General features: G+C 37.3%; 1 protein-coding gene across 1 annotated transcript in view; it reads left to right on the top strand.

Annotated features, from left to right (window-relative positions):
* The window catches only part of CCDC141 (coiled-coil domain containing 141), a 301,605-nt gene that overhangs the window by 54,415 nt on the left and 219,458 nt on the right, over positions 1 to 27,732 (top strand). Inside the window, exons 3-4 of the mRNA XM_007936905.1 lie at positions 14,377 to 14,568; positions 18,594 to 18,702. Of these exons, the coding sequence (XP_007935096.1) occupies positions 14,377 to 14,568; positions 18,594 to 18,702 (301 nt within the window). The remainder of the gene's footprint in view (positions 1 to 14,376; positions 14,569 to 18,593; positions 18,703 to 27,732) is intronic.

A 27,732-nucleotide genomic window follows, 5' to 3' on the forward strand; every position in this document is an offset into this window, starting at 1 on the left:
CATTTATCAAATGCTTACCATATATCCAGTAGTGCACTCACATAATCCTCACAAAAACTTACAAAGTAGAGAATATTATCTCCTTTTTATAATAGGCCAGGGTTTATGAGAAAAAATAACTCATGGGATGCGCAGAGTTACTAAATAGTGAAGCCAGAATGTGGACCCCAAAGTCTGTGTCTACTCACCATATTATACTGTATACCATGCATCATAAAGGATATACTACCATTATTTTGTAATGTAGCTGCTTGAGGCAAAATATCTCCACTATTGGAAAAACAACACAGTGTGCATGGCTTGTTTTTGTTGGTCAGAAAGCATCATCTTTATATGTGAAAGACAGGGCATTACTTCAAATTTTTCTTCCTGAGCATACTGTCCGGCTCCTCTTTAAAAGTGGAAAAAATTTAAATTGCATCAAGAAATGTTAAAATAGGTAAAAAACAATAAAGCTAATTCAAAGAAATAAGAACTGAGAGAAAAAAATTCTATCCCAAATTATCAAAGCACTCTGGTGGTGTAGTGGTTACAGCATTTGGCTGCTAACCAAAAGATCGGTGGTTCATATTTACCAGTGCTTCATAGACGAAAGATGAGGCAGTATACCATCAAGAGTTACAGGCTTGGAATCCCAATGGGAGTTGCTACTAGTTTGAATCGATTCAGTGGAAGTGGGTTTGTCTTTTTGGTTTATCCCAAATTATCTGAGAAGTTCTTCAGTTGTTCACCTATGGTTGCCTGGCAGCATATACTCCATATCTATTGTGAGTCCACATATCAAGTACTCTGTGTGTTTGTAAAATGTATCATTTTGATATGTTGTGGTGCTTCTTGGAAGCTTTTTCTCATCCATTACACTGTGCCTTCTGACCTCAACTTTCTTGCTTCATACTCTGGAATGTCCTACATCTCCCTGGCGTAGTTAATCGTGCCTTATCTGCCTTTGGTTTCTTGAGGGTTCCTGATTTCCAGGTGTTTTGCTATTTAGCACATCCCTCCATCTCTTTAATACCTCCTCTCCTAATAATTTTGGTTTGACCCTGTTATTTTTTTTTCCATCTGAAGCATCTATTGTCTTCTTATTTTCCACAAATGGTGCAAAACAAAGCCTGAAAAGCTGTAGTTTCTTTTCTCTCCGCATACTAGTGGAAAATAGAAAACACAAACTAAATAGCTTCTCAGTGAAGAGCATGTTTAATGCATAACACAGAAAAATACTCCTGTGGCATGTTTGCATGTTTAGGCATGCCCTCCCTGGCCCCTCATTTCCTCTATAGCAATGTTTTCCTGAACTGTACAGAGATCCATGAATACCTAAGGTGATTTCAAAATTTGATGATTATATTATTTAAAGTAAGCTGCCAAATTTCTGTATGTTCACTTGTGTCTGTGCTTTCTATTTAGTTAGTCCAAGTAATTAACAGAAGTGGCAGAGTTTTTGGTGGTTTCTTAAACCTGGGGTCTATGAGTGTGTTCTCCTGGGTCCTAAGTTCTCAAGTTTGAGAAACCATGCTGTACAGTACAGGTAACAGGCCTGCAGAAATGAGTGATCACTTGGACCTGGCCGCTCATTCTGCATGTATCTATCAAACACTTCCTGAGTCTTGCATTGTGTTACACACAGAATTTTTAAAAGTATCTATCCTCAAGGATTAATGGATAAGGCAGATAAGTAAAAAGACAATTTTTATAGATTATGATAGTGCTAGTCATTTGGTGCAAACGTTCTGCAAAACAACTTAGCAACTACACCAAAAGCCTCAAAAGGATAACCCTTGACCTAGTCATTGGACTCTTAAGAATTTATTTTTTGAAAGTGAGAGCAGTGCACAAAGAGTTATATGAAGGGAGATGAACGCCAGGGAAGGCTTGATGAGGGAGACAACCCCTTAATGTTGTCTTGAAGGATAAGGAAAGATTATTCTGATATAGGTGAGTCACAGGAGGGGAAGGAAGAGTAGGAGGGAAAAAAGTCATTGTGAACTGGTACAAGAATATTTCAGTAGGATGATGAGGATGGAAGCTATTCAGGACTGAGTTGAGTAGTGGATGGATATTAGAAAAAAACTGAAGTATGGAAGCAAAAAAAAAAAAAAAAAATCATCAGTAACTAGATTCCCTTCTCCAAATCTTTCATATCTGTTACCATGGTTTGTACCTTTTGATTAAGGGGTACTTGAAAAATTCTTGCTGGATGAGTGAGAGAATAGATGATTGAATACATTCATGAATAACTTCAATTTCCATTAGGAATATCTTCTCTGAACTTTATGAGTCATGGAGAGTATAATTATTGTATTGTGTTGAACAAGTGGCAGTGTGGTTTTAGCATTAAGAAAGGGTAAAGAGCACTCTTTCATTCAAGTGAAATACCTTCTAGAGATCTCTATTGATTGGAAATGTTATAAGTACTTAAGGAATAATATATAAATATATTAACTATATAGAGCACTATACATACATTATTATTTGTATTAGTGCATTGATAACAAGGTCAAGGCAAAATATTTCTCCCCCTTGAGGTATGTCTTTTTTTACCTCATAGTTTTTGATTATCTTCAACCTAGGATTGCTGCTTCTCTCCATTTAGACAAGAAGGTTATCTATGGCCGACCACAGTGAAGAGGGGCAGCTTGGAGAGAGCGGATGAAGGCAGGAAAAATGCCAGCTTCACTTCAAGTGTTCAAAAATTACATCTTCAAGGTTCCCTGGTTTTAATTTTCATAGTACATAAATCCTAGGACATTTACAAAAAAAAAAATTGCTCAACTATAAATAAGAAGTGGAGCAACAGAAGACTTGAAGGGTCTTGACAGGAATTTTTTTTCACAAGTGGAAAGCTCAGCGGTGTGGTTCAATGGGGAGGAGGAAGCACATTTTGGCCTGGCTGAAGAAAACTTTCTCTAATGACTATAAAGGGTCTGCTTCAAAACTAATGGAGTTCCCTTTCTCTAAAATGATTGCTTGTAGGAGTTTTATTGTCTGTGTAATAGTTAAGGTTGTGTGTCAACTTGGCTGGGCCGTGATTTTGAGTGGCTTAGCAGCTGAATATAGTTATTCCCCATGAAGAAATTGGATGTGGTATAATCACTTTCATGGTGGAATCCACTGTGAGCTGATAACTGGTTGAGGGGGAGTTGCCTTTGGGGTGTAGCCTGATTCCAATATATATGGAGAAGCTTTGGGACGGTCTCTGTCTTTTTGCTCCTGCATTTGACCCACCGTTATCTTCAGTTCCCAGCTTGCTCCAGTGGCCTTGGAAGGCAAAGCTGAAGCCCAAGGTTGAGTGGCCTACACCCAGCCCCTAGAACCAGCACTCTGATTTCAGACTTATAGCCTCCTAAGCTTTAAAAGGGAGCTCTGGTAGCATAGTGGCTAAGACACTTGCCTGCTAACCAGACGGCTGGCGGTTCAAACCCACCAGCCACTCCTCGGAAGGAAGGTTGGGCAATCCTACTTCCGTAGTGATACTGCCTCGGAAACCCAAGGAGGGGTCGCTATGAGTCGGGGCCGACTCCACGGCACATAACAACAACAACAACAAGCTTTAAAAGAATATATTTGTTTGTTAAAGCCATCCACGTGTGGTATTTCTGTTATAGCTGCACTAGAGGAGCTCTGGTGGTGTTCCTAAGGCATTTGACTGCTGACCAAAAGGCTGGAGGTTCAAACCCACCAGTCACTCCTCGGAAGGCAGACTGGGCAATCTATTTCCATAGAGATACTGCCTCAGAAACCCAAGGAGAGGTCATTATGAGTCAAATCGACTTGACAGCAGTGAGTTTGGTTTTTTAATCCCCCCCTTTGGTTTAGCAGCACTAGAGAACTAAGACAGACTGAAAGCAAAGAATACCAGAAAGATGTTTACTTGTGTTTTATTGACTATGCAAAGACATTCAACTCTCTGGATCATAACAAATTATGGATAACATTGCAAAGAAGGGGAATTCCAGGGAATTTAATTGTGCTCATGAGGAACCTGTACGTAGGTCAAAAGGCTATCATTTAAACAGAACAAGGAGATACTGCATGGTTTTAAAATCAGGAAGGGTGTGCATCACGATTGTATCTTTTCACCATATTTATTCAATCTGTTGGCTGAGCAAATAATCTGAGAAGCTGGACTATATGAAGTAGAATGCAGCATCAGGATTGGAGGAAGACTCATTAACAACCTGAGATATGCAGATGACACATCCTTGCTTGGTGAAAGTGAAGATGACTTAAAGCACTTATTGACGAAGATTAAAGACTACAGTCTGCAGTATGGATTACACCTCAACACAAAGAAAATGAAAATCCTCATTGCTGGACCAATCAGCAGCATCACAAAAAATGGAGAAAAGATTGCAGTTGGGAGGGATTTCATTTTACTTGGATTCACAATGAATGCTCGTGGAAGCAGTAGTCAAGAAATGAGACCATGTAGTACACTGGGGGCAAACCTGCTGCAAAAGGCCTTTTTAATGTGTTAAAAAACAAAGATATTACTTTGAAAACTAATATGCACATGATTCAAGCCATGCTGTTTTCAGTAGCCTCGTATGCATGTGAAAGATGGACAATAAGTAAGGAAAACTGATGAAGAATTGATGCTTTTGAATTGTGGTGTGGGTGAACAATACTGAAAATACCATGAACTGCCAGAAGAATGATGTTCTGGCTACCTAGTGCTGCTCTGACAGGAATCTACCACAAATGGGATAGCTTTAACAAACAGGAGTTTATTCTCTTAGTTTGGAGGCCTTAAGTCTGAGTTCAAAGTACGAGGCTCTAGGGGCTGTGTGAAAGCCCCTCAGCCTTGGGCTTCAGCTCTGCTTCCTCCTCCCAGCCCACTGAATGTAGAGGCTTTTCTTAACTCAGACAGCTGCTGGATGCTCAGGCTGACAAACCCAAGGTTGACAAGCAAAAAGGCACAGTCCGAGTGTTACCAAACCACACAACAGGCCATTCATTCAAGTCCACTGAAAGTCCCAAGGTCGGCAGAGCATGGCAGGCTGCTGAGCAATGACATGGCTACATGCAGGTTCAAGCATTCCATAGGCTAGAGACCATTCCCCAAGGCTTCTCCTTATATGTAGGAATCAGTCCACATCCCTAAGGCAGCTCCTCAGCTGCTCACATTAGATTCTACCATGGAGTCAATTACCAGTCTCATCATGGGGTATACTACATCCAGCTGCCCAGCTACTCAACCAGGCCCAGCCAAGTTGACATACAAACTTAACTATCACAAATGAAGAAACTGTCTTGGAAAAAATATAGCCAGCATGCTCCTCAGAAGCAAGAATTGCCAGACTTTACTTCACATACTTTGGTCATGTTGTCAGAAGGGACCAGTCCCTGGAGAAAGATATCATGCTTGGTAAAGTAGAAGGTCACAAATAAAAAGAAAAAGAAGACCCTCAATGAGATGAATTGACATAGTGGCTGTGACAAAGGCTCAAGCATAGCAAAGATTTGGAGGATGGCACAGGATGGGGCATTTTTTGTTGTTGTTGTTGTACATAGGGTCTCTATGTCTCAGAGCCAACTCAATGGCACCTAACAACAGCAGCAGTTGTTAGAGAAGCTTCCTAATGTTGATGTTGGATTGAAACATTGGGTCTCTAAATTCTCCTCCAACTTTAACAGCCTGTGAAAAGTGAAATTATTTTCAAGGAAGAAAGACAGAAATCTCTTAGATCTTTCCCATTTATTCTACTACAAATATGTATTGAGCCCCTGTTATGTACAGGACATTCAGTAAGGGTGCTTTTTGGCATGTCAGGTAGTATAATCATTCTCCAACATGCCACTCATCCCACATTGTGACAACCAAAAATACCTCAGCATATTTCCAAGCATTCCTTTGGGTCACATTGGGTTGAGAACCAATGACAGCTGCTGGGCCTGTAAATATGAGTAAGACAGAATTTAAGCCTTTGTACATTTTTCAGGGACTTGGAATTATTATCACTAGTATGTATGGGGTATTATGACCCCTTGCCCTTTCCATCAGTATATTGTGTTTCAGACTTCCTAGCTCCTTGATTAAGGGGTACTTGAAAAATTCTTGCTGGATGAGTGAGAGAATAGATGATTGAATACATTTATGAATAACTTCAATTTCCATTAGGTATATCTTCTCTGAACTTTACGAGTCATTGAGAGTATAATTATTGTATTGTGTTGAACAAGTGGCAGTGTGGTTGAGGGGGAGAGAGAGGGGTGAAAAAAGGTAGTTTCTGTGGAGACTCAGTTATGGACATTAAAATGGAACAGTATTTCCCAAGTGCTGGCAGCCCAAAAGCGTCAGATCCAGAAGAGGAGGGCTACCTAGCAGGATGACATGGTACATGAAGAACCACAGGATTTTGGGAATACTCTAAGAACTATATGGCCTCCTAACATTTTTACCAAGGCTGAGGAAGTATCACAGAGGTCTAAGTTCCACATATCAAATACACGGATAATAGATTCTGATGTTGGCCTTGGTCATGCTCCATCTCAGGAATCTCCTGGGGAATCCATTTCCATTTGTTACTGTCCTGAGATTTTTGGGTTGACTGAGAAATAGCACTGTCCTATGAATAGTTTACTCTGAGTCCCTGTCTGCTCCAGTAATTCAGATGGTATTTCATAGTCCCTGGGGGAGCATTGCAGGAGCCCTGGTGGCAAAGTGGTTAAGCATTTCAGTGCTAACTGAAAGGTCAGTGGTTCAAACTCACCAGCCACTCCACAGGAGAAAGATGTAGCTTCCATAAATATTCGTGGCCTTGGAAACCCTATGGGGCATTTCTACTCTGTACTACAGGGTTGCTGTGAGTCAGAATCAACTCAACAGCAGTGGACTCAGTTTTTTGGGGGTTCAGGAGCATAGGACAGCACTTGATCTCTGATCTCATCACCTCAAGTACTCTAAAATCCAAGAGAATCTGGCCATTTATTGTTAGGTGCTGTTGAGTCAGATCTGACTCATAGCAACCCTATGTACAACAGAACAAAACGCTGTCCAGTCCTGCACCATCCTCACGATTGTTGCTATGTTGGAGCCCACCGTTGGAGCCCATTGTTGCAGCCATTGTGTTAATCCATCTCCTTGAGGGACTTCCTCTTTTTCACTGACCCTGTGCTTTACCAACCATGATATCCTTCTCCAGGGACTGGTCCTTTCTGATAACATGACCAAAGTACAAGAGACAAATTCTGGCTATTTTCACTGCTAAGGAGCATTCTAGATGTACTTTTCCCAACATGTATGTGTTTACTCTTCTGGTAGTCTATGGTATATTCAGTATTCTTTGTCAACACCGTAATTCAAATGCACCAGTTCTTCTTTGGTCATCTTTATTCTCTGTGCAGCTGTCACATGCATATGAAGCTATTGAAAATACCAAGGCTCAGGTCAGGCATACCTTGGTCTTAAAAATGATATATTTGCTTCTTAACACTTTAAAGAGGTCTTTTGCAACAGATTTGCTTACCTCCACCCCTTGTCCAATACCTCTTTTAATTTCTTGACTGTTGCTTCCATGGGCATTGATTGTGGATCCAAACAAAATGAAATCCCTGACAACTTCAATCTTTTTCTCTTTTATCATTATGTTGCTTATTGTCCCAGTTGTGAGGATTTTTATTTTATGTTGTGATGTAATCCATACTGAAGGCTGTAGTCTTTGATCTTCATCACTAAGTGCTTCAAGTCTTCTTCACTTACAGCAAGCAATGTTGTATCATCTGTGTGTTGAGGTTTGTTAATGAGTCTTCCTCCAATTCTGATGTCATGTTTTTCAGATTGTTTGCTCAGCATACAGATCAAATAAACTTGGTGAACAGATACACCCTAATGCACACTTTTCCTGATTTTAACCCATGCAGTATCCCTTTGTTCTGTCTGAATCACTGCCCCTTGGTGTATGTACAGGGTCCTGGACATGAGTACAATTAAGTGTTCTATAATGTCCATTCTTTGCAATGTTATCCATAATTTGCTTCGATCCACACAGTCAAATGTCTTTGCTTAGTCAATAAAACACAGGTAAACATCTTTCTGGTATTATTTACCTTCAGCCAAGATCCATCTGTCATCAGCAACAAAATCCTTTGTTCTACATTCTCTTCTGAAACTGGCTTGAATTTTTAACAGTTCCCTGTCAATGGACTGCTGCAACAATTTTTTAATTATTTTCAGCAAATGTTTATTTGTATATGATATTAATGATATTGTTCAATAATTTCCACATTCTGTTGGATCACCTTTCTTTGGTGTGAGCACAAATATGGATCTCTCCCAGTCAACTGGCCAGGTAGTTATCTTCCAAATTTCTTGGAATAAATGAGTGAAGACTTCCAGCATTACCTCAATTTGCTGAAACATCTCTATGGGTATTGTGTCAATTCCTGGAGGCTTGTTTTTTTTTTGCCAATTCCTTCAGTATAGTTTGGACTTCTTCCTTCATACCATTTGTTTTGATCATATGCTATCTCCTGAGATGATGGAACGTTGACCAGTTCTTTTTTGGTACAGTGACAGTGTATTCTTTCCATCTTCTTTTGATGCTTCTTCCTGCATCATTCAGTATTTTGCCCATTGAATCCTTCACTATTTCAACTCAAAGCTTGAGTTTTTTCTTTAGTTCTTTCTGCTTGAGAAATGTTGAGCATGTTCTTCCCTTTTGGTTTTCTAACTCCAGGTCTTAGCACATTTTATTATAATATTTTGTCTTCTTGAGCTTCCCTTTGAAATCTTCAATTCTTTTACTTACTAATTTCTTCCATTTATTTTAGCTACTCTCCATTCAAAAGGAAGTTTCAGAGTCTCTTTTTACATCCACTTCATTTTTTCTTCCTTCCCTGTCTTTCTATATGGATATTTTCCTATCACTGACAGTATTGTACTTCAGGATCGAGCTTGAAATGTTCTTTTTAATTATTAATGTGATGGCATTCATTTCAATTTGTCATTCCCTGCATAGTAGACTATATGGTTGCCCAATTCAAAATGGCTAACACCATTCCATTTCAGCTCACTAATGCCTAGGAAATCAATGTTTATGTGTTCCATTTCATGTTTGACAACTTATAATTTTCTTAGATTAATATTTGTATATTCCACATTCCAATTGTATATGGATGTTTGTTGCTGTTTCTTGTCACTTTGAATCATGCCACATCAGCAAATGGAGGTCCCTAAAGTTTTACTCCTTCCATGTCATTAAGGTCTACTCTACTTTGAGGAGGTAGCCCTTCACCAGTCTTATCTGAGTGCTTCCCACACTGAGGTGCTGAAACCTGTCTACCATGGGTGACCCTGCTGGTATATGAAATATTGGTGGCATAGCTTTCAGCATGACAGCAACATGCAAGCCACTACAGTATGACAAACTGACAGACAAGGGGAGGAGAGAATCTGGAGCTAAGACTTTTCTGCAATCCTCAAAGCAGGATGTCTGCTGAATATTTTTTTGAGAAAATCCCAAGTGCAACTTGTACCAAATTAAAACCAGAGGGTTCTGCAAGAATGTTCTGGCCTTGGATTTGCAGTGAATGGAATATTTTGTGGTTATACTAGAGGTCATGGGAGAGTCTCAAGGAAGTAGTGGAGCCAGAATTGTAGTTCTTCAAGCTGCTTGTCTCCAAATTCTCTACATCACCGATTTATAAAGTGTTGCTCCAGTGGGAAAAAAACAGCATTAAAGGGACCTATTTTATATGTGTTTATCAAGGCCACAAGACTTCTGTGTTTGAAAAATCCTTCCAAAGAAAACTTTTTAAGTATAGTTAAGGCTGTTTTCAGATTGATCCTAGAACTTTTATGTCTGATCTGAGAACTTTCACTGGAAAGTTAAGTGTTTTCTGCTTTGCTCTAAAATTAATCCATTGTATGTTATTTCTTGAATCACTGCCATGGAGTTCTCAAGTTCTCTTAGTTTTACTTCTTACTACTGTCTTTGCCATGAGAATGAGTTACCTTAGAATTTAAAATTTCTAATATATTTTTTTTCTTACCATTACATATTCTTGAGCTAATATACATTATAAATGGAAATTGAAGCCAAATTAATACATTTTCATGAAAAAAAGTACAAAATGAAAAAGCATGCATAATACAAAATCATTCCTCAAGATAATCTAAAGCTTTCACATAAGAAGAAAATGCTCAGATGTTATGTTCTCAAATACATATTTTATGTAAGTCTCCTGGCAATTTGGACAGTCAACTGTCTTGTTTAGCTGAAACAACAAAGAGAACAGAGCTGGCACGTATTTAGTGGATGTATCTATAGAGTCCATTGCTATATTCAACCCTACCTGCCTCCAAATGTCGAGTTAGCTATGAAATTGTCAGTCTCTGGTCTAGATTTTTTTTTGTTTTGTTGCTTTGAAAATTTTATTTTCCTTTTTTAGAATGTAAGATATAAACTTGGATGTGTAATACAATACAAATAATTTTGCATTTAATTTTGTATCTATCAGCTTTCATTAGGTAATGCTGGGGTAACAAACAGCCCTCAAATGGCAGTGGCTTACAATAACATATTTTTCTGACTCATATTTCATATTGGCTGCATGGTAACTGTAGTTCAGTTTTGCCTCTCATTATTTTAGGATCCATACTGAAGAAGAAACCTCTGTTTGTGAAAACAATAACACTGAAACATTCAATGGTTCTGAAAGCTTCTCAGAAGTGGCATACATAACTCCTGTTCATATTACAGTGGCCCAAGTAAATCATATGGCAGAGGATATGGAAGTATAATCATCTGTGAGGATTGTCAGAAAATAATTGGGAACAATAGCACAATTAAAGTATATAATGTGTCATAGGTTATAATTTGAAAATACGGGGAGGAGAGAGTTGTTCTAGAATTCTAATTGGAGATCTTGCAGGTCCATTGTTCCATTATAGCGATGGCATAGGACTGTTTTCCTTTAAAAACAGATCTACTTTGAATAATTGTCAATATGAAATTAATATTTTCCTCAACGATAAAAATAATATTTCTCATTATTAGAAAAATTTAGGAAACACAGAAAAGTATATAAAAAAAAAATTATCTCATACCAAGAGAAATTAAAACATCTGTCCACAGAAAGAATAATATTCATAGCAGGTTTATTCAAAATAGTAAAAAATCAAAAACACATGAACATCAATACTTAAATAGATAAACAAATTGTGGTGTATTAATTCAAGGGAACACTGCTATACAATAAGAAGGATCCACACAATAACATGATGAATCTCAAAAAACATTATGCTGCAAAAGAATAGGCACAGAAGATTACACATGGTATTAATGTTCTCTGTAGAAATGAAAGCAGTGAAATATGTATGTAGTACGGTCTCTACCTATATAGAGATAAATCGATGGATAGATGGTAGAGAGATAAACAGATAATGAGAGAGATTTACTTCAAGAAACTGCCAATTGTTGGGGCCTCCAAGGCCAAAATCTGTAGGTCAGGTTCAAGGCTAGAGGCTCCTAGAGCTTATATCCCAGGATTTGTAGGTCAGGGACAGAAAAAGTACAGAGTGAAGAGAGAGCAAGTTTTGCCAAAATATATATTTATAGTCTCGAGGCTGAACACACTTAAGAAAACTTTTATTCAACTGATTGATTGCATTACATTACAGAAGGTAATCATATCCTATTATATTAGATTACATTAAGAAACAGCGACTAGACTAGTATTTGGCCAGACTACTGAGAAGCAAAGCCTAGCCAAGTTGATACATAAAATTATCTGTCACACATATTCTATGATTCCATTGATGTGAAATGCTAGAAAAGACTAATCTATACATAGAAAGCAGGATCAGTGGCAGACTGGGGCATGAAGGTGGCGGAGTTGACCATGTAGGGCAGCAAGGTAATTTGGGGGTAATAGGATTCTTCCAAATCTTATTCTGGCAGGGGTTACTTTGATGTATATGTTTGTAAAAATTCATTGAAAAATACACTTAAATGAGTACTTTTTATTATATGTCAACTACACTTTAGTTGATTTTAAATAATTGAAAAATCCTCAGTTTTAATAATTCCCACATAGGTATCTCATAATTAAGGAGCCCATGAGGCACAGTGGTTAAAGCACCTGGCTGCTAACCAAAAGGTCAGTGGCTTAAATCCACCAGCTGCTCCTCAGAAGGAAGGTGTGGCAATCTGATTCCATAAAGATTGACAGCCTTTGAAACCCTATGAGGCAGTTCTACTCTGTCCTACAGGGTCACTATGAGTGACTCAAGTCAATGGCAATGGGTGGGTTATCTTATAATTAGCCTATTTATTTAACTCTAAAAATCAGTTATGTAATTTTTAGCTGATTTTCTTGGATATGTTAGGTAAACTATCTTACCCATATTCTTAACTAATTACATAGACTAACAATTCCAAAGCAATATTTAATAAGGGAGATGAAGTTATATTCATTCCTGAATCTAATTTTTACAGCCAAGGAATATACTTGCTCTTGGTATCAAATAGATTTTTTTTTTTTTCATCATGAAAGCACTTTTTTTCCCAAGATGAATTTTGATTAAAAATAAGTGCTGATTTTTTCCTAAGGCTTTTTAAGTGTTTATGTTTTCCTGTATCAAAGTGTTTAATTACTTTACTAGATTTGGGCTCAGCCCTACTTGGTCATGTTGCATTCTCTTTTTCTAAAGTCAATTTTATTGAAGTTTAATTTACATAAGGAGTCTTGGAGGTGCAACATTTAAGCATTTGGCTGCTAACTAAAAGGTCAGAGGCTTGAACTCAACTCCATAAGCAGTTTGCTTCCCTAAAGATTACAGCCTTAGAAAGCCCATTGGGGCAGTTCTGCTCTGTACTGTAAGGTCACTGAGTCACAATCAACTCAATGACAACAGAATTTTGGCTTATAATTTATATACAATAAAATTCACTCTTTCCAAAGTGCATGAATTTTGACAAATGTGTACCGCCGTATGCTTATTATTCTTTTAATATACTGCTGAATTTAATCTGTTAACATTTATTCAGAATAATATATTCACAACTGAAACTGCTCTATCATTTTCTTTTTGTACTGCCTTGATAGGGTTTTGGTATCTGAACCATCCTAGCTTCTTAAAAGAAACTGGAAAGATTCCTTTCTATGTGTGGAACAGTTTATGCAACATATGTCTGTTTCTGGAAGATTGCTGGAACTTGCCTTAAAACAAAAAGTACAAAAAACACAACAAAAATACTCTGGGAATGAGGTGTATTCAGGCATGTTCTTTAGCAATTTAATATTTTCCTGGATGGTGATAATGACAATGATAAGGATAATAGGATTTTCTTAGGTTTATTTTGGCACTTTTTTTTTTTTTTGGAAATTTTCCATTCTATCTCACTTTTCATATTTATTAACATAAATAATTCTTTACCATAAAATAATATTTAATATTTTAACCTTAATGTATGAATTTATTGTGACTCAATCCCAGCATTATTTATTTTGGGGCTTTACCCTCATTTTTTCTTTTTTTGTAATATTTATGCCTTTTATTTTATAATGATCTAGCAAACACACATTAGTTGAATTTGTCTTCCTATTATTACTCAACATGATAACATTTGCCCTTTTAATTGAAAAAAAACTCATTCATATTTTTTGGGTTAACTTATATTTGATCATATTATTATGTTTTATATGTCCTCCTGATATATATGCTCTTATGTCTATAGTTCTCTTGCATTTTTAATTCATTTTTCTTATGATATTTTAGAATTTATGCCTACTATTATTAGTCTACTATATTAAACATTTTGTGCCTATTTTCCTCTCAACTTCAAAAATAAATAGAATCTATTGGGTCTTCCTCCTACCCTCAAATGAGACAATTATTTAAGCACATGTTGCCCTTTATCTGCCATATTTTGTTCAAACAGTTGGTTATAGATAGTCTATTTTTAACATTATGAATATTCTTATTTGAGAATCTATTCTTAACATTTACATTAAACTTCACAAATATATTAAGAATCAATGGTAATTATTTAAGATAAATAGTTTTACTGGACTCCTCCTCACTCTTTTTCTTGGTCACACCATTCTGAATGTGTTCCAAGTTTTTTCGTTTTGGAAATATGAGGTGAACATAATAGTCTATATCACTAGGGATCTAGAAATACATGCTTGACAAGTTTCTGTAGTATTTTAACAGTGTTACTGCCTTTAGCCCAGCCTTGATCCCCAATTTGTCACAGTCTCCACTCTCCCTCCTGCCTGGTTCATCCCATACCAGTTTGTGCCTACACTCTCTGCCCTTAGACCTTCCCAGACCATATACAATTTCAAATATCTAAAGGTTTATAATATGGTCCTCAGTTCTTACAGTGAATTGCATACTGACTTACGACTTTTTTCTCCTGGACCTAGGCTCTGGAAGATCGAGTCTGGGAACTCCTCCAGGAAGCAGACAAGACAGCTGAAGAGAACAAGGACCTGAGTCAGGTCTATGATGCCATGGCTAATACATTGGGTGAAGCATGGGCAGCCCTGGTCTCCATGCTTGAAAGAAGACGGGAGCTCCTCAAATTGACCTCTGAATTTTTTGAAAATGCATTGGAGGTTTGCATTACAAAGAACTCTCTTCTCCACATCAGTGCAAATGTTGTTGTTGTTGTTATGTGCCATCGAGTCGGACCCGACTCATAGCGACCCCTCCTTGGGTTTCTGAGGCAGTATCACTATGGAAGTAGATTGCCCAACCTTCCTTCTGATGAGAGGCTGGTGAATGCAAATGTCAGCACTCCTGAAAATGTTTTATTCCCACAAATAGGCATTGTAATCAGGCTCGAAGAATGGCAGAATAGCCAATGCAGATGCAATAAAATTTTGGATTGTCAAAAAAATAAAATTATTAATACTATTAATGTAGGCCTTCAAACAAAAACTAAGTATAATTCAAAAAAACAAAACACTAACTCAGTGCTGTCAAGTCGATTTGATTAATAGCAACCCCTCCTTGGGTTTCTGAGGCGGTATCTCTACGGAAATATATTGCCCAATCTTCCTTCTTTAAGATTAAGTAAATTAAGTAAAAATGGAAACTCTTACCCATAAGTCATTATGATTTCTCTTTTTATAAGATAGTAATGTAATAATTAAATTAAACAATTAGCCCAGACTACAGGATTATTAGGAAATGCAGAATGTTTGTTGGCTAAGTTGACATATAAAATTTCTTCTGCTGGTTTTAAAAAAGCAATAGGACAATATTCCATAGAACAATTTTGTTGTAAACATAACATATTTTATAGTATTTTCCTAAGGCATAGTTATATTTCCATAGTTTGAGCTTATTAAAATACAAGGGAAGGAGAAATCCTGGCCCTGAATAGGTCATTTCCTCCTATGATTTTTCTTGAGTTCTGTGATCTTTTAAGGTTTCCAATTTTAAAATGTGAGACTCAAAGAACATTATCAGCATAGGTGTAAGATTTGGTATGGGACAGTTATTGGAAAATTCACTTTTAACTTCCCTGTCAAGTAGCAGTACATTCATTTTGATGTGAGAGTACTGTTTCATTATGATAAAGCACTAGGTTTGAAAAATATGACATTTTCAAACTGAAATTCAATACTTAAATCCAAAATAATGAAAGAAATAAGATTAGTAATAGAACATAAAAATTGGGGTAGACAATCTCATGCATCATAAGCTTATTTAAAAGCAAAAAAGGGCAATAAACCTTATACCTTATAGTAATTTTCATGGTTGTTTTGCACAATTTGAACACTGAAGTCAAACTCACAATTCATTTTACAGACCATCTTGGGAAAAAATTCCATAATAGTTTTCTTTCTGGAAAAGAAATAAACCAGCTAATGTGTACCTACAATGGCCAAACTATAGATACATCTGGTTTATTCTCTTAGTAAGTGGTATACAGGTGTCACCCACTCTTACAACTCAGCTCTTTTGAGAACAGGACATTATCTTTTTTCTGATATTAGGACCAATATTTGTTTTTCACTGTATAGTTTCATTACTGGTAATCTAATTTTCTCCATGATGAGTAGATTACTTCTAGCATTACACCAAGGAAAGGAAATATTGAGTTAAACCATAAAATAATCCAGCAACCTAATTCTTACATTTTAGTTAGCTTTCATTGGATAGTGATAAGTTTGTTTCTATCTGCTTCCAGTTTTGTACATTATTTCATACTAAGCTCAAGGCAAATTCCTACATATTCTTGCCTTCCCCTTGTGTATTTTCATTTGTGATCTTAAAGCAAAGGTGAAATTACAAGTCTATGGAGTGTTCCTCATGTTGTCATTTCTATCCTGTACAAGCTGCAGAAAGAAGAAAAGCATAATTTATAGGTGAAGGAAAAATTTCCACAAGATAAAAGTTAACAGAACTTCAGGAAGCTCTCTGAATAAAAAATTGTTTGCTTATGTATTTATTTTTAATATGTTTTAATAAAATATATGTCATACAATAACTCCAAGACATTTGTAAAATTCTACAAGGAAAACACAAATTACCTATTTGAGGTTTTTTTCTCTTTGAAGAGTCTCCTCAGAGAAGATCCTTAAAGGCAGTTATTAGAAATGGAATGAATGAGAAATGAAAATGATGTGTAGATATGACCCCCTTATTGAACTATATTCATGTGCGGGTTCATTAGAAATCTAAACTTACTTATTGCATGATTGATAATTATTACAGAATGACTCAGGCTTACAGATTTAATTACCAGTTGGGTTATTATCTTCTCAAACACCGTACTACAATTTAGGAACAGTGCTTAGGTGACAGTGGTGGGTCTCCATCAGGTTTTTGTGACAAAATGGCAGAAGCTTCCTTGGCATTCCAGAAATGGACATGCTCATTGGGCTGTCTCATAGTTCATGCCATTTATAACTGGATATTATACACTACTGTAATAATCAAAATAGCGTAGATCTTGTTAATCAAATGTTGTTGTTGTTGTTATGTGCTGTCAAGTCATCTCCGACTCATAGCGACCCCTCCTTGGGTTTCTGAGGCGGTATCACTATGGAAGTAGATTGCCCAATCTTCTTTCTGAGGAGTGGCTGGTGGATTTGAACCGCCAAACTTCTGGTTAGCAGTCAAGTGCCTTAGGCACTATGCCACCAGAGCTCCTATGTTAATCAAGTAGTTATATAAAAATATTGAAAAGTGCTGAATTCAAAGATAAGAGTTTATAGAAAATTTGAAAAAGAAGATAAGCACTGTGATAGGCTTTGATAGATTTCTCACTAATATTCAAGTTTGCTTTAATTAGTATATTTTAACCCTAATCCAAAGGTGATTATGTTGACCAAAACATTGTGTTAACACTATAGGAATTACTCTTGAATCTTAGTGCTAAAATAACACTAGTTTACCACTATGGCTCTATTGTACTGTTGTCGTTGTTGTTGTTATATGCTGTCGAGTCGGACCCGATTCATAGCGACCCCTTCTTGGGTTGCCAAGGCAGTATCACCACGGAAGTAGATTGCCCAGCCATTGTACTAGTATAACAAAATATGTTTTTTCCCCTTCTAAGCTTATTTCTAAGATTATTCCCTTGAGGATTTCAAACATCTCTCTCCCCCTCATACCTCTTGCATGGATCAACACAGAGTTGGGTCATATTTCTTATCATCTTGGGCTCGATTTCTTATGCTTTTTCCTTGAAACAGAGGAGAAATTTCCCACTTTTCATTTTTTCTGTGTCTAATATTATTTTTATTTATATATATATAAGTAATGCATAAACAAGTTCTTGATTAAAAAATGCAAACAAAAGTACAAATTATAGATGCCAGAGCTAAAAGTTCATCTCCTTCCCACATGCCTAATCCCATTCCTTCTCATAGAAGTAACCTGAAGTAACTGTTTGTTATGTTTCCACTTTTTCTTGCTTTATAACAAATAGGAGTAGATTACATATTATTCTGCAACATGCATTTTTCACATGCAAAAATATAACTATATTCCATCCTTCTCTTTAAATAAATTCTTAATTAAATTTACTTATTATTATATAGGTTATCTTTAGCCAGCCTTTTGTTGGTTCTCTTAGCAAACTTTCTTGCTATTTTCTTACAAGCTGCCTTAGAATGTTGGAAGTGACCATATTCATTACATAAAACACAGTGATTGCGGTTTAAAACATTTGATAGACATTTGTATAGTCAACAAGTTGATTGATATCAGCATACATGACTTTTTTCCAGATATGAAAGCGATCCAAAGAAGGGAAAGAAAATCCTTGCCTTGGCACCTTGTACATTGACTACATGCAAGCACACATCCTCACACAAACACACACATAGTAGTTGTTGTTGTTATGTGCCATCGAGTCGGACCCGACTCATAGCTACCCCTCCTTGGGTTGCTGAGGCAGTATCACTACGGAAGTAGATTGCCCAACCTTTCTTCCGAGGAGTGGCTGGTGGGTTTGAACCACCAGCCTTCTGGTTAGCAGTCAAGTGCCTTAGGCACTATACTACGAGAGCTCCTGCACATAGTAATATAGGTCATAAATCCACTAAAAACATCTACTAATTACCAAAATAACACACTGATCTTTATTTTTTTTCCTAATGTTCTCCCTGTCTTTCTGTTGCAGTTTGCTATTAAAATAGATGAGGCTGAAGATTTCCTCCACAACACTCAGGAATTTGAGAATGCTGAATCCTTAAAATCACTTCTTCAGCTCCATGAACATCACACTAAAGGCAAGAAATCCATTTATTTCTTACTTAAGCTTTTAAAAGATGTTACTATGAGAAGGCCGCTTTATGACTGTTTTTGATATGATCTTGTGTTGTTCCAAGAAAGATTAAGTTTTCCTTCCTGCCATCTTCTGTAGGGAAGAACTAATTGTAGATGGTTCTAAGGGGATGGTAGAGGGAATCTCCAAGATACTAAGTTATTCCATTTGCTACATTTTATTCCTGAGGGCAAGGATCATTTCCACCTAGTTATCCTTTTATCCTCAGTGTCTGGCATTGTGCTTGGCATATTACGGATCATAAAAATATTTCCTGGCTGAATAAATGGCTGAATACAGTGAATATTCCTTCTAAGATCAGTTAATGATGGTAAGTCTTCAAATAATAGCTCTGGATAGGGAAAATTCCTTTTTAACCACTGTAGCTAAAATAAAGTAACAGTGAACCTTTTTTTTTTTTTTCCAGATAAAAATCCTATAAAACACTACTTTAAAAGATTTCCAACCCCTCTAAAAACTATAAAGAGAGTCTGATCATCAATCGACTATTTGCATGCTAGGACTTTTGCACCAGAATTTCAGGCCAGCCAGGACTGGACTAGGGAAGGCATTTGTGAAAGAGTAGCTGTATATTACATTCATTTTTTGTGGAAGCAGGTTAGATAAATAGTAGGTTAGATAAACGATCACTTCCCTGGTTATTACTACCAAATAGGACTGGGTGTGAGTGGAATAGTTTCTTGAATTCATTGGTCAGAGAGCTAACTAGACTTCCAGCTCCACAAGCTTAATCATGCTGGACAGGGGCAAAAGGTGTTTGTAAAGCCACAGATTGGTTTTGTGGTTATATCTCCCTTTAAAGGACTAGATAGATCATTGTGATTAGTTACCTATCACAAGTTTTCCAAAATCCAACGATTAAAGAACTCAATCTTTCCTGTGTAAATTTTTATGAACATTTACCAAATACATATATGTGATTTTATCTGACATTGTTCTATAGGACCTATTACTAACAGCAATTATAAACAGCATCAAAAAGTTCAGCGTTAAAGCAGTAGCCTGCCCATTTTTATATGGCAGCCTCAATCTAGCTGGATACAAAGAGGCGGGGTGAGAAGAACACTTGAAATTTATCCTAGGATACTGGGAAGTGAATGGGCCCAGGTAACTGAGATGAGTTCTGTGATTTCAATTCGATCTCCATCTGACCAACATGCTCATTGCACAGTAATTTTACTCTGAAAGCCTGACAGTGATTGATGCTTTTGTTGAAGGTTCTTTACTGAAGCAATCAAATGAAAGCATTTTCCAGAGGGATAGGGGATTATGGAAGTAGAGACTTTCCATAAAGTTTTGGAGAAGGAGCAGGAAGCAGGAAAGTAGTCATACTGTTTTATTTTGGGTAAATCCTGAGTAACAAGGATGTGCCTCACAGAACCAGTGTGCATGGGGCACATGCTGCTGTACTTGAGGCCTGAGCCCACAGTTCCTTGGCATCCTACTGACAGGGGAACCAATGTCTTGCCTTTCGGTGGATAACCTTTAAGAATCCAATGGGCCTCCTCTTAGTCTGAAGAGGTATATAGAAATGCTAGTTGAAAACAGGGAATTGAGTTTATTTTTGTGATGAAAAGAATATTGTTTGGTTCTGATGGCATGTTTATCATGTCATTTTTTGTGCCCCTATGTGCCACTCAAAGATCTAGGAGTTTAGGGTACTCTGGTCAGGATATTTGGCTTGCAATTCATTTGTTGAGTGATATTGTCATGGGTTGTATTTTCATAAAATAGATGTTGATATGATTTGTTAATCAACTAATTCATTGGGATGTGATCAAGATGACCTAATTTGTAATGCATATTCAAGAATGTAATTCTAATTTTCAGTTAAGAACTTCATATATATACATTATCTTTAGCTATACTAATTTGTTTCTGAGATGCTAATCATGAGTACTACAGAGCATGAGTGTTAGGATAACAAGGTTAGTAACATAACTGAAAAACTGTAATACAACTTATTTCTAATATTCACTACTGCAATTAGCTTTACCTATGCTTTTTTCCTTATTCAGCAATGCTAAGGCTGTGTTGTGTGTAAGAAGCTTGCATACAATTTACATATAATACAATTAACATTGCAGAGGCCAGACTCAGCAAGAGTGGACTGACATTTCTTCCTTCTGAAATCTTAGAGAATAAATTTGTTCCTGCCACCATATGACAATCCTTGAAATAGTTTAGCTTTTGCATATTCTCTCCGATCTTCTGTCGTTTGGGTTAAACATTCCTAGTTAGTTAAAGTCTTCCCCAGCAGACATGGTTTCCAGATTATCTACTAGCCTGGCTGCCCTCCATTCAACAACATATAATAAAGCAAGATTTCTGAACTCATGCCAGGGGAGAAACATAGTTCCATGTGTTGTGTGCATAGCCCTTGTCTTCAAGAGAATTATAGTTTAGTGAGGAATGCACATACATATTTGTTGAGAAATCCCCTCTGGGCTTCCTGTGAATATCTCTGTTAACCCACCCAGAATACTGTGTAGTAGTAATTTATTTCCTTATTGGTTTCCATCATCACATTGTGAGACCCTGGAGGACAGAGATTAGTATATCTCGGAATCTCCAAGATTTAAAATAGTGTCCAACCCAAAGTATGTTCATTGAATATTATTTTCATATAATTTCAATGTGTATCATTTATATAATTTTAATGGTACAACACTGAGCCACAAGCAAGGTTTACAGGAACATTAAGGAGATCATTGATTCTAAGTTCTAAAGGATCACAATGGATCCTCTGGTTTTCCAATAACCTTAAAATGAACACAATACATAAGAAACTGTTTCACAGGAACAATCCTTCCTTGGATTAGATGTCATATATATTATAAAAATACGTGAATTTAGGTTCATGGGGTCCATTATGGTATTCTTGCTACTTTTATATATATTTGAAAATGTTCATTAAATCATTTTTAAAAAGAAGCCCAGTGAGAAATATTTGGAATATACAAAAACATTAGGAAGAACTATTATCCATAATCTCTGTACCAACACTGTGACTTTGATTCTCTTTTTAAAATATTCATTTGGAAAAGTTGTTTAGTAGGCTGTGAATCCACCTAAATTGTGTCCATCTTTCATTTATCAATCTTGAGTTTATCTACACTTAATAAGGATGATAACTTGTATAGAAATTAGCATAAAATGTATCTTACTATGACTTTTTAGATACAATGAAAATTAACCAAACCAATGAATATTATTGACTTACTACTAGCTTCACATCATAAGATATTGTGTCAATAAGTAAGGTTTTGTATATGCAGAAATAGACAATATTTAAAATAAATGAACTGTATAGATTTTGTATTTCTTCAAGGTCATAATATATCTAGACAATTTATCCTTAAAAATATATCACTGATGGAATAAATAGCTAGGAAGATGTTAACTGCAAAAAAAAAGTAAGATGTAAGAAACTGACAGAGAAAGAAATAAGGGAACAGTTTATCCACTTTAAAGACAGTTGTGATAGCAGGTAACAGATTGATTTCAGACTGGGCACATTTTGATGTTATCTTTGGCTCAGGAGGCTGTATCCCAGGTGGTACTGTGATAGTGGTTATGCTGTTCCAGCATAAGCCAAAAGAGAATACAATATAATGTTTGCAAATGGAAATTTTGGCTAATTATATGTATTTTCATGGGTCCCAAGCAAGTTGACCTGATCCACTGTTAGCCTGCAATACCATCAACACTTACAGCTGTGCTTCCATATTCATTTGAAAAGTCAGTATGTAATAACTAGTTATGGAAAGAAAGAAAAGAAATATCATGGGCAAACCCTGTCACCTGACCATACTTTCTGTGTGTGTGTGTGTGTGTGTGTGAAGTTCACAGTATCCAAACCAGCTCCTCAATGTAAAGGATAAAATATCAATATGTAGATAGAGAGAATCATCATACCGATTCTTACATTAAGGCTATACAAATTAAAATGCTTCTGTTTGATAAGCAATGTCCTCTATAACCTGCCCTCACCTCATTTCCTCAGTCATTTCTTTCACTTTCTCAGTACTTATTCTAGACAGATCTTTTTCTACTCCTTTTTCCTCTTATTTATGTTTGTTTTCCTTTCTTTGTTCAGGAGATTTACTCTAATGTTAATGATCTTCCTGACCTCTTCTATCTGACTAAATTCTCCGATCCTTCTGTCACAGTTCAAATCTGGATTGTTTTGTTGTTTCTTTGTATGATTGACTCCCAATCAAATTGCCCAGTACACATAATCACGCCCTCTTCACTCTGAGCAGATAATATGTGTAACAATTAATTGGACAGATCTAGAGCATGCAGAACACACAATGTCAAATTCCTTCCTTTCTGTTTCAAAACGTCTCTTTACAATATGATCACTTGTTTCATTCTCTCTTCCAGCTTTTGAATAAAGGGCACCAGTTAAAAGAAACAACTGGGAGGGTTTGGGAAGATAGTGTCTTACCTGTGGCCCACACATTAGTTCCCTCTGCATCTTAGTGCCTGAAAAACTAGGTGCAATGGGATTCTGGCATTCTGAACAGCTCTTTAAGTCAGAGTATGCCAAATTCAGGAGAGCAGGATTACAAAGGAGGGGGAGGCAGTGTAATCACCCAGAAAGAATAAACAGGCAAACCTGCCTTGAGAAGTGCTGACTGGCCCACGAGAAGGCTCCCTGGGGCAGTGGAGAGAATGTGCTGGAGGACTTGCAGCCATTCCAAGGATCTACCTTCAGCACCTGCTTTTATCAGTAAACTTGGGACCACTGGGATGGAGCAGAGACCCCTCTGGCTCCGGATGCCACTGAATTGGGAGCAGAGAGGGGACCACACCGCAAGGGGGTGGGCCCTGGGATAAACTCGTGGCGGGGATCAGGGCAGTTTTCCAGGACAGCTTTTTGGCATGGAGGGGGAGGTTATAGGGTTTTTGCGACTGTCTGAACCTGGCAGAAAGTGGTGGCCCCCTAACCATTGGGGTCTTTGCCAAACTTGAGCTGCAGGCCTTTGAATAAAAGTATAACATCATCATTAGCAGCATACGCAAAGCCCTGCAAATGGCTACTGGTGCCTTGGAGCTTTTTTTCTTTTTTTTTTCCTCTTTCTTCCTCCTTTATCCACCTCTCCTGACTCATCCAATAGAAAAACTACTTTAAGCTACCACAACACCAGCTCAAATCCTAAACCACTTTCACAATGAAAAGAGACCTGCATCCACATTCCACACAGTGATTCCATCATCACAAAGGAAACTGCAGAGCAACTTAGCACACCTGAATTAATGACCAAAATATAAAATACACCAGCTCCACCTTTGCAAAACTATTAAATCATAAAATTAAGACAAAACAAATTAATACATAACTGTTAAAGACAACTTCAAAATGTCTAGGAAACAACAGGCAACCTCAAATCAAACAAACAAACAAACAAAACCAGGATAAGACAATAGAAATAAAATCCCAAACAAAAGTCTCATTAAATGTGGAAGAAGAAGAGGCAATAGAATTATTCAAGACAGAATTTAGAAGGTATGTTTATAGAACTCTGCAAGAGCTTAAGGAAACTCCAAACGGAATCAAGAAGAACACAGACAGTACCCTGGAAGAACTCAGAAAGACCATTCAAGAGCAAAATAACAAGATTAATACACAATCAGAACTCATATAAAAACAGCAGTTAGAAATCCAGAAGATGAATACCAAAATTACAGAATTACACAACACAATGGAAGCATAAAAGAATAGGCTAGAACTGACTGAAGAATGCATTTCCCAGCTAGAAGATAAACTTCTTGATACCAGCCTGTATGAAGAAAAATCAGAAAAAATATTTAAGAGAAATGACGAGAACCCAAGAGTTATATGGAACGACAGGAAAAGAAACACACACCTCATTGGAATTCAAGAACAAGAAGAGGTGAAAAAAAACCACTGAGAAAATTGTGGAGGACTTACTAACAGAAAACTTTCCCCATATTATGAAGGAAGAAAAGATATTTGTCCAAGAAGCTCAAAGAAGCCCATAGAGGATAGAGCCCAAGAGAAAAACACCAAAGCATGTCATAATCAAACTCTCAAAAAGCAAAGACAAAGAAAGAATCTTGTGAACTGCCTGGGATAAAAGAAATATTACTTATAAAAATCAAACAGTTAGGCTGAGTTGAAACCATTGAAACAATTCAATTCAAAAATGGGCAAGAGACATGAGCAAACGCTTCACTAAAGACGATATGCTGGTGGCAAACAAACGCATGAGGAATTGCTCACAATCTCTAGTCGTTAGAGAGATGCAAATCAAAACAACGATGAGATATCATCTCACCCTAGCAATAATAGCAAAATTCAACAGGACAGAAAAAAAAAAAAAAATGCTGGTGTGGTTGCGGAGAGATTGGAACTCTTATGCACTGCTGGTGGGATTGTAATATGATACAACCATTGTGGCAAACGGTGTGGCATTTCCTAAAAAAACTGAAAATAGAAATACCATTTCACACAGCAATTCTATTACTAGGAATATATCCTAAAGAGATGAGAGGCAGGACACGAACAGATATATGCACACTTATGTTCATCGTAGCACAATTCACATAGCAAAGAGACAGAAACCCATCAAAAGATGAATGGATCACCAAATTATGGTACATTCACACAATGGAATACTATGCTACATTAAAGAACAGTGAAGGATACACGAATCATCTCACAACATGGATGAGCTTGGAGGACATTATGCTGAGTGAAATAAGTCAATCACAGAAGGAGAAATATTGTATGAGCCTGTTACTATAAAAAGACAAAGAAAGGTTTGCTTAAGGAAGAGAACTCACTTTGTAGGTTATTGGGGTGGGGAGGGAATAATTTCAGGCTAGTTGGGGGCTACATGCTGAGGTGGGTAAGGAGAGAGATGGTATGGAAAGAGTCTGTGACCACCATGATAACATTAGGGAAAGGGAGGACACTGAATTGTGCACATAAGATATATAGATGACAGAGGCTAATACCAGTATATCCACAATTCTGCATTACCATTAACACCAAACACCAGGCTACAGATAAATACATAAACATCTGAGAAGATCACATGGGGGTCAGTGAACAGGATTATACTCTAGAGCGAGGACAAATTGAGCTAAAGCTGATCTTGCACAGATAACAGTGATACAAAATAACCACAATCCTTACAGAAACAACAGAAGACAGACATAGAGCAATTCCTCATAGACAGCCAGACACTGTGGGAGACAGGTCCAATGGATCTACCAACTCAAGACCATAGTATTGGGGGACACCAGACTCTGTTGGCACAAGAAAATACATAAAAATGTTGTTCCACAACCTACATTGGTGAGTAGCGACTGGGGTCTTAAAAGCTTTCAAGTGGCCATCTAAGATGCAGGTAATGGTCTCCTATTGTTGGAAGCAAAGAAGAGTGCAAAAACCAAGGGCATTTGGAAACAATCAGCCCTAGAACATGATGGACCTCAAGACCAGAAGAACTAGATGGTGCCCAGCTACCAATGCCAACCACTCGGGAAGGGATCAAAACTTGAAATCCTGGCTAGAGTGAGAGGCAAAACATGGAACAAAACCCCAAAACACAGTAATGACCAAAATTACTGGTCAGATGGAGTCTGGTGGGACCCCCAATGGCCCCGGGATACACTTTGAGCCTGGAATAAAACTAACTCCCAGGGGCTGGCTCTCAGCTCAATAATAAATGAGACGTACAGGCAGACAACTAAACCCAGGGTGATGCACCCACACACTCTATGGAGATGCATCCCTTGGAGCAATTGACCACAGGGCACCAGAAAGGCAACATTTGCATGGAAGAAATGCAGGACACACAGGAGTCCATGACTATGAGGGGCATGGGAGGTAGAGGGATTACTGGGAAGTGAGGGAAGAAGAGTGGGTTAGGGCTGGGTATGGTAATTGAGGAGGGAAACCAAATGTACGTGAAATGTTGAACATAAAAAAAAAACTCTGCTCTGCAAACTTGCACCTAAACCAAACTAAACCAAATTCAACACACAATAAAATTAAAATAAAATAAAAAAGTTAATGAAAAAAAAAAATTATCTTAATTTAAGCTCTTTTACAAACTCAACTAACAAGGAATTATTTTATGTGGTGCACACTGCACACTCATGACATTGCTAAAAAAAAAAAAAAAAAAAGAAACAACTGGCTAATTACCTCAGGGTACTCATTGCAGCATAACAAATGGGCAAATGTTAAAATGCTAGAGTGCCACTGGGTAGTGGAAGAATACTGAATTAGTAATCAGAAGATGGCTTTCAGTACTGGTTCAGTCAGTTTTTATTAGTGTGGTTCCTGGTAAGGTACTTATTCTCTGGATGTTCTTCACAGTTCTCCTCATCCTAAAACTAAAGAGCAGTATTCTCTTGAGATATTATCCTATAATTTTCTTTTATTTTACAAAACATATACGCCAAAGAGTGCCCTGACTTTTTCACTTTTTATCACCATCTTTGCACTTCTCACCCTGGAAATTTGGCTTCTGTTTCTATCCCTTACCCACCACAGAATCCCAAATCCTCTTCTCAACTTTCCTTTTTTCACATCTTTGAGGACTGCTGACCTCCAGAATATATACCTCCCTTGATTATACATTCTATCTTATTCAAGCATTCTACAAAAGTTATTCAGCATCTCCTTGTGCCAGCCACTGTGCTAAGTGTTGGAGATAGAATTCTTGTTCCTGTCCTCATATTGTATTAGAGCCTAGTGGTCAGCCACAGGGGTCCAGGTGAGGAGAGAAAACTCAGGCATGCCCAAAGCAGTAGGGTGGGAGAGCAGGAGGAAGGGGATTAAAAGGCCCAGGAATCCGGACAGAGGAGGAGTCAGCCACAAGGACCCAGGTAAGGGTGGTATGAGAGGCTTCCAACAGGGAGACAAACTTGTCTGTCAGTTTTTCCTACCATGGTGATGTGTTGATGTGAGTTTTGAGGCTGAGCCACT

The sequence above is a fragment of the Orycteropus afer genome, unplaced genomic scaffold (genome assembly GCF_000298275.1).
Source record: "Orycteropus afer afer isolate SDZICR_OR568_19922 unplaced genomic scaffold, OryAfe1.0 scaffold00001, whole genome shotgun sequence".
Lineage (NCBI taxonomy): Eukaryota > Metazoa > Chordata > Mammalia > Tubulidentata > Orycteropodidae > Orycteropus > Orycteropus afer.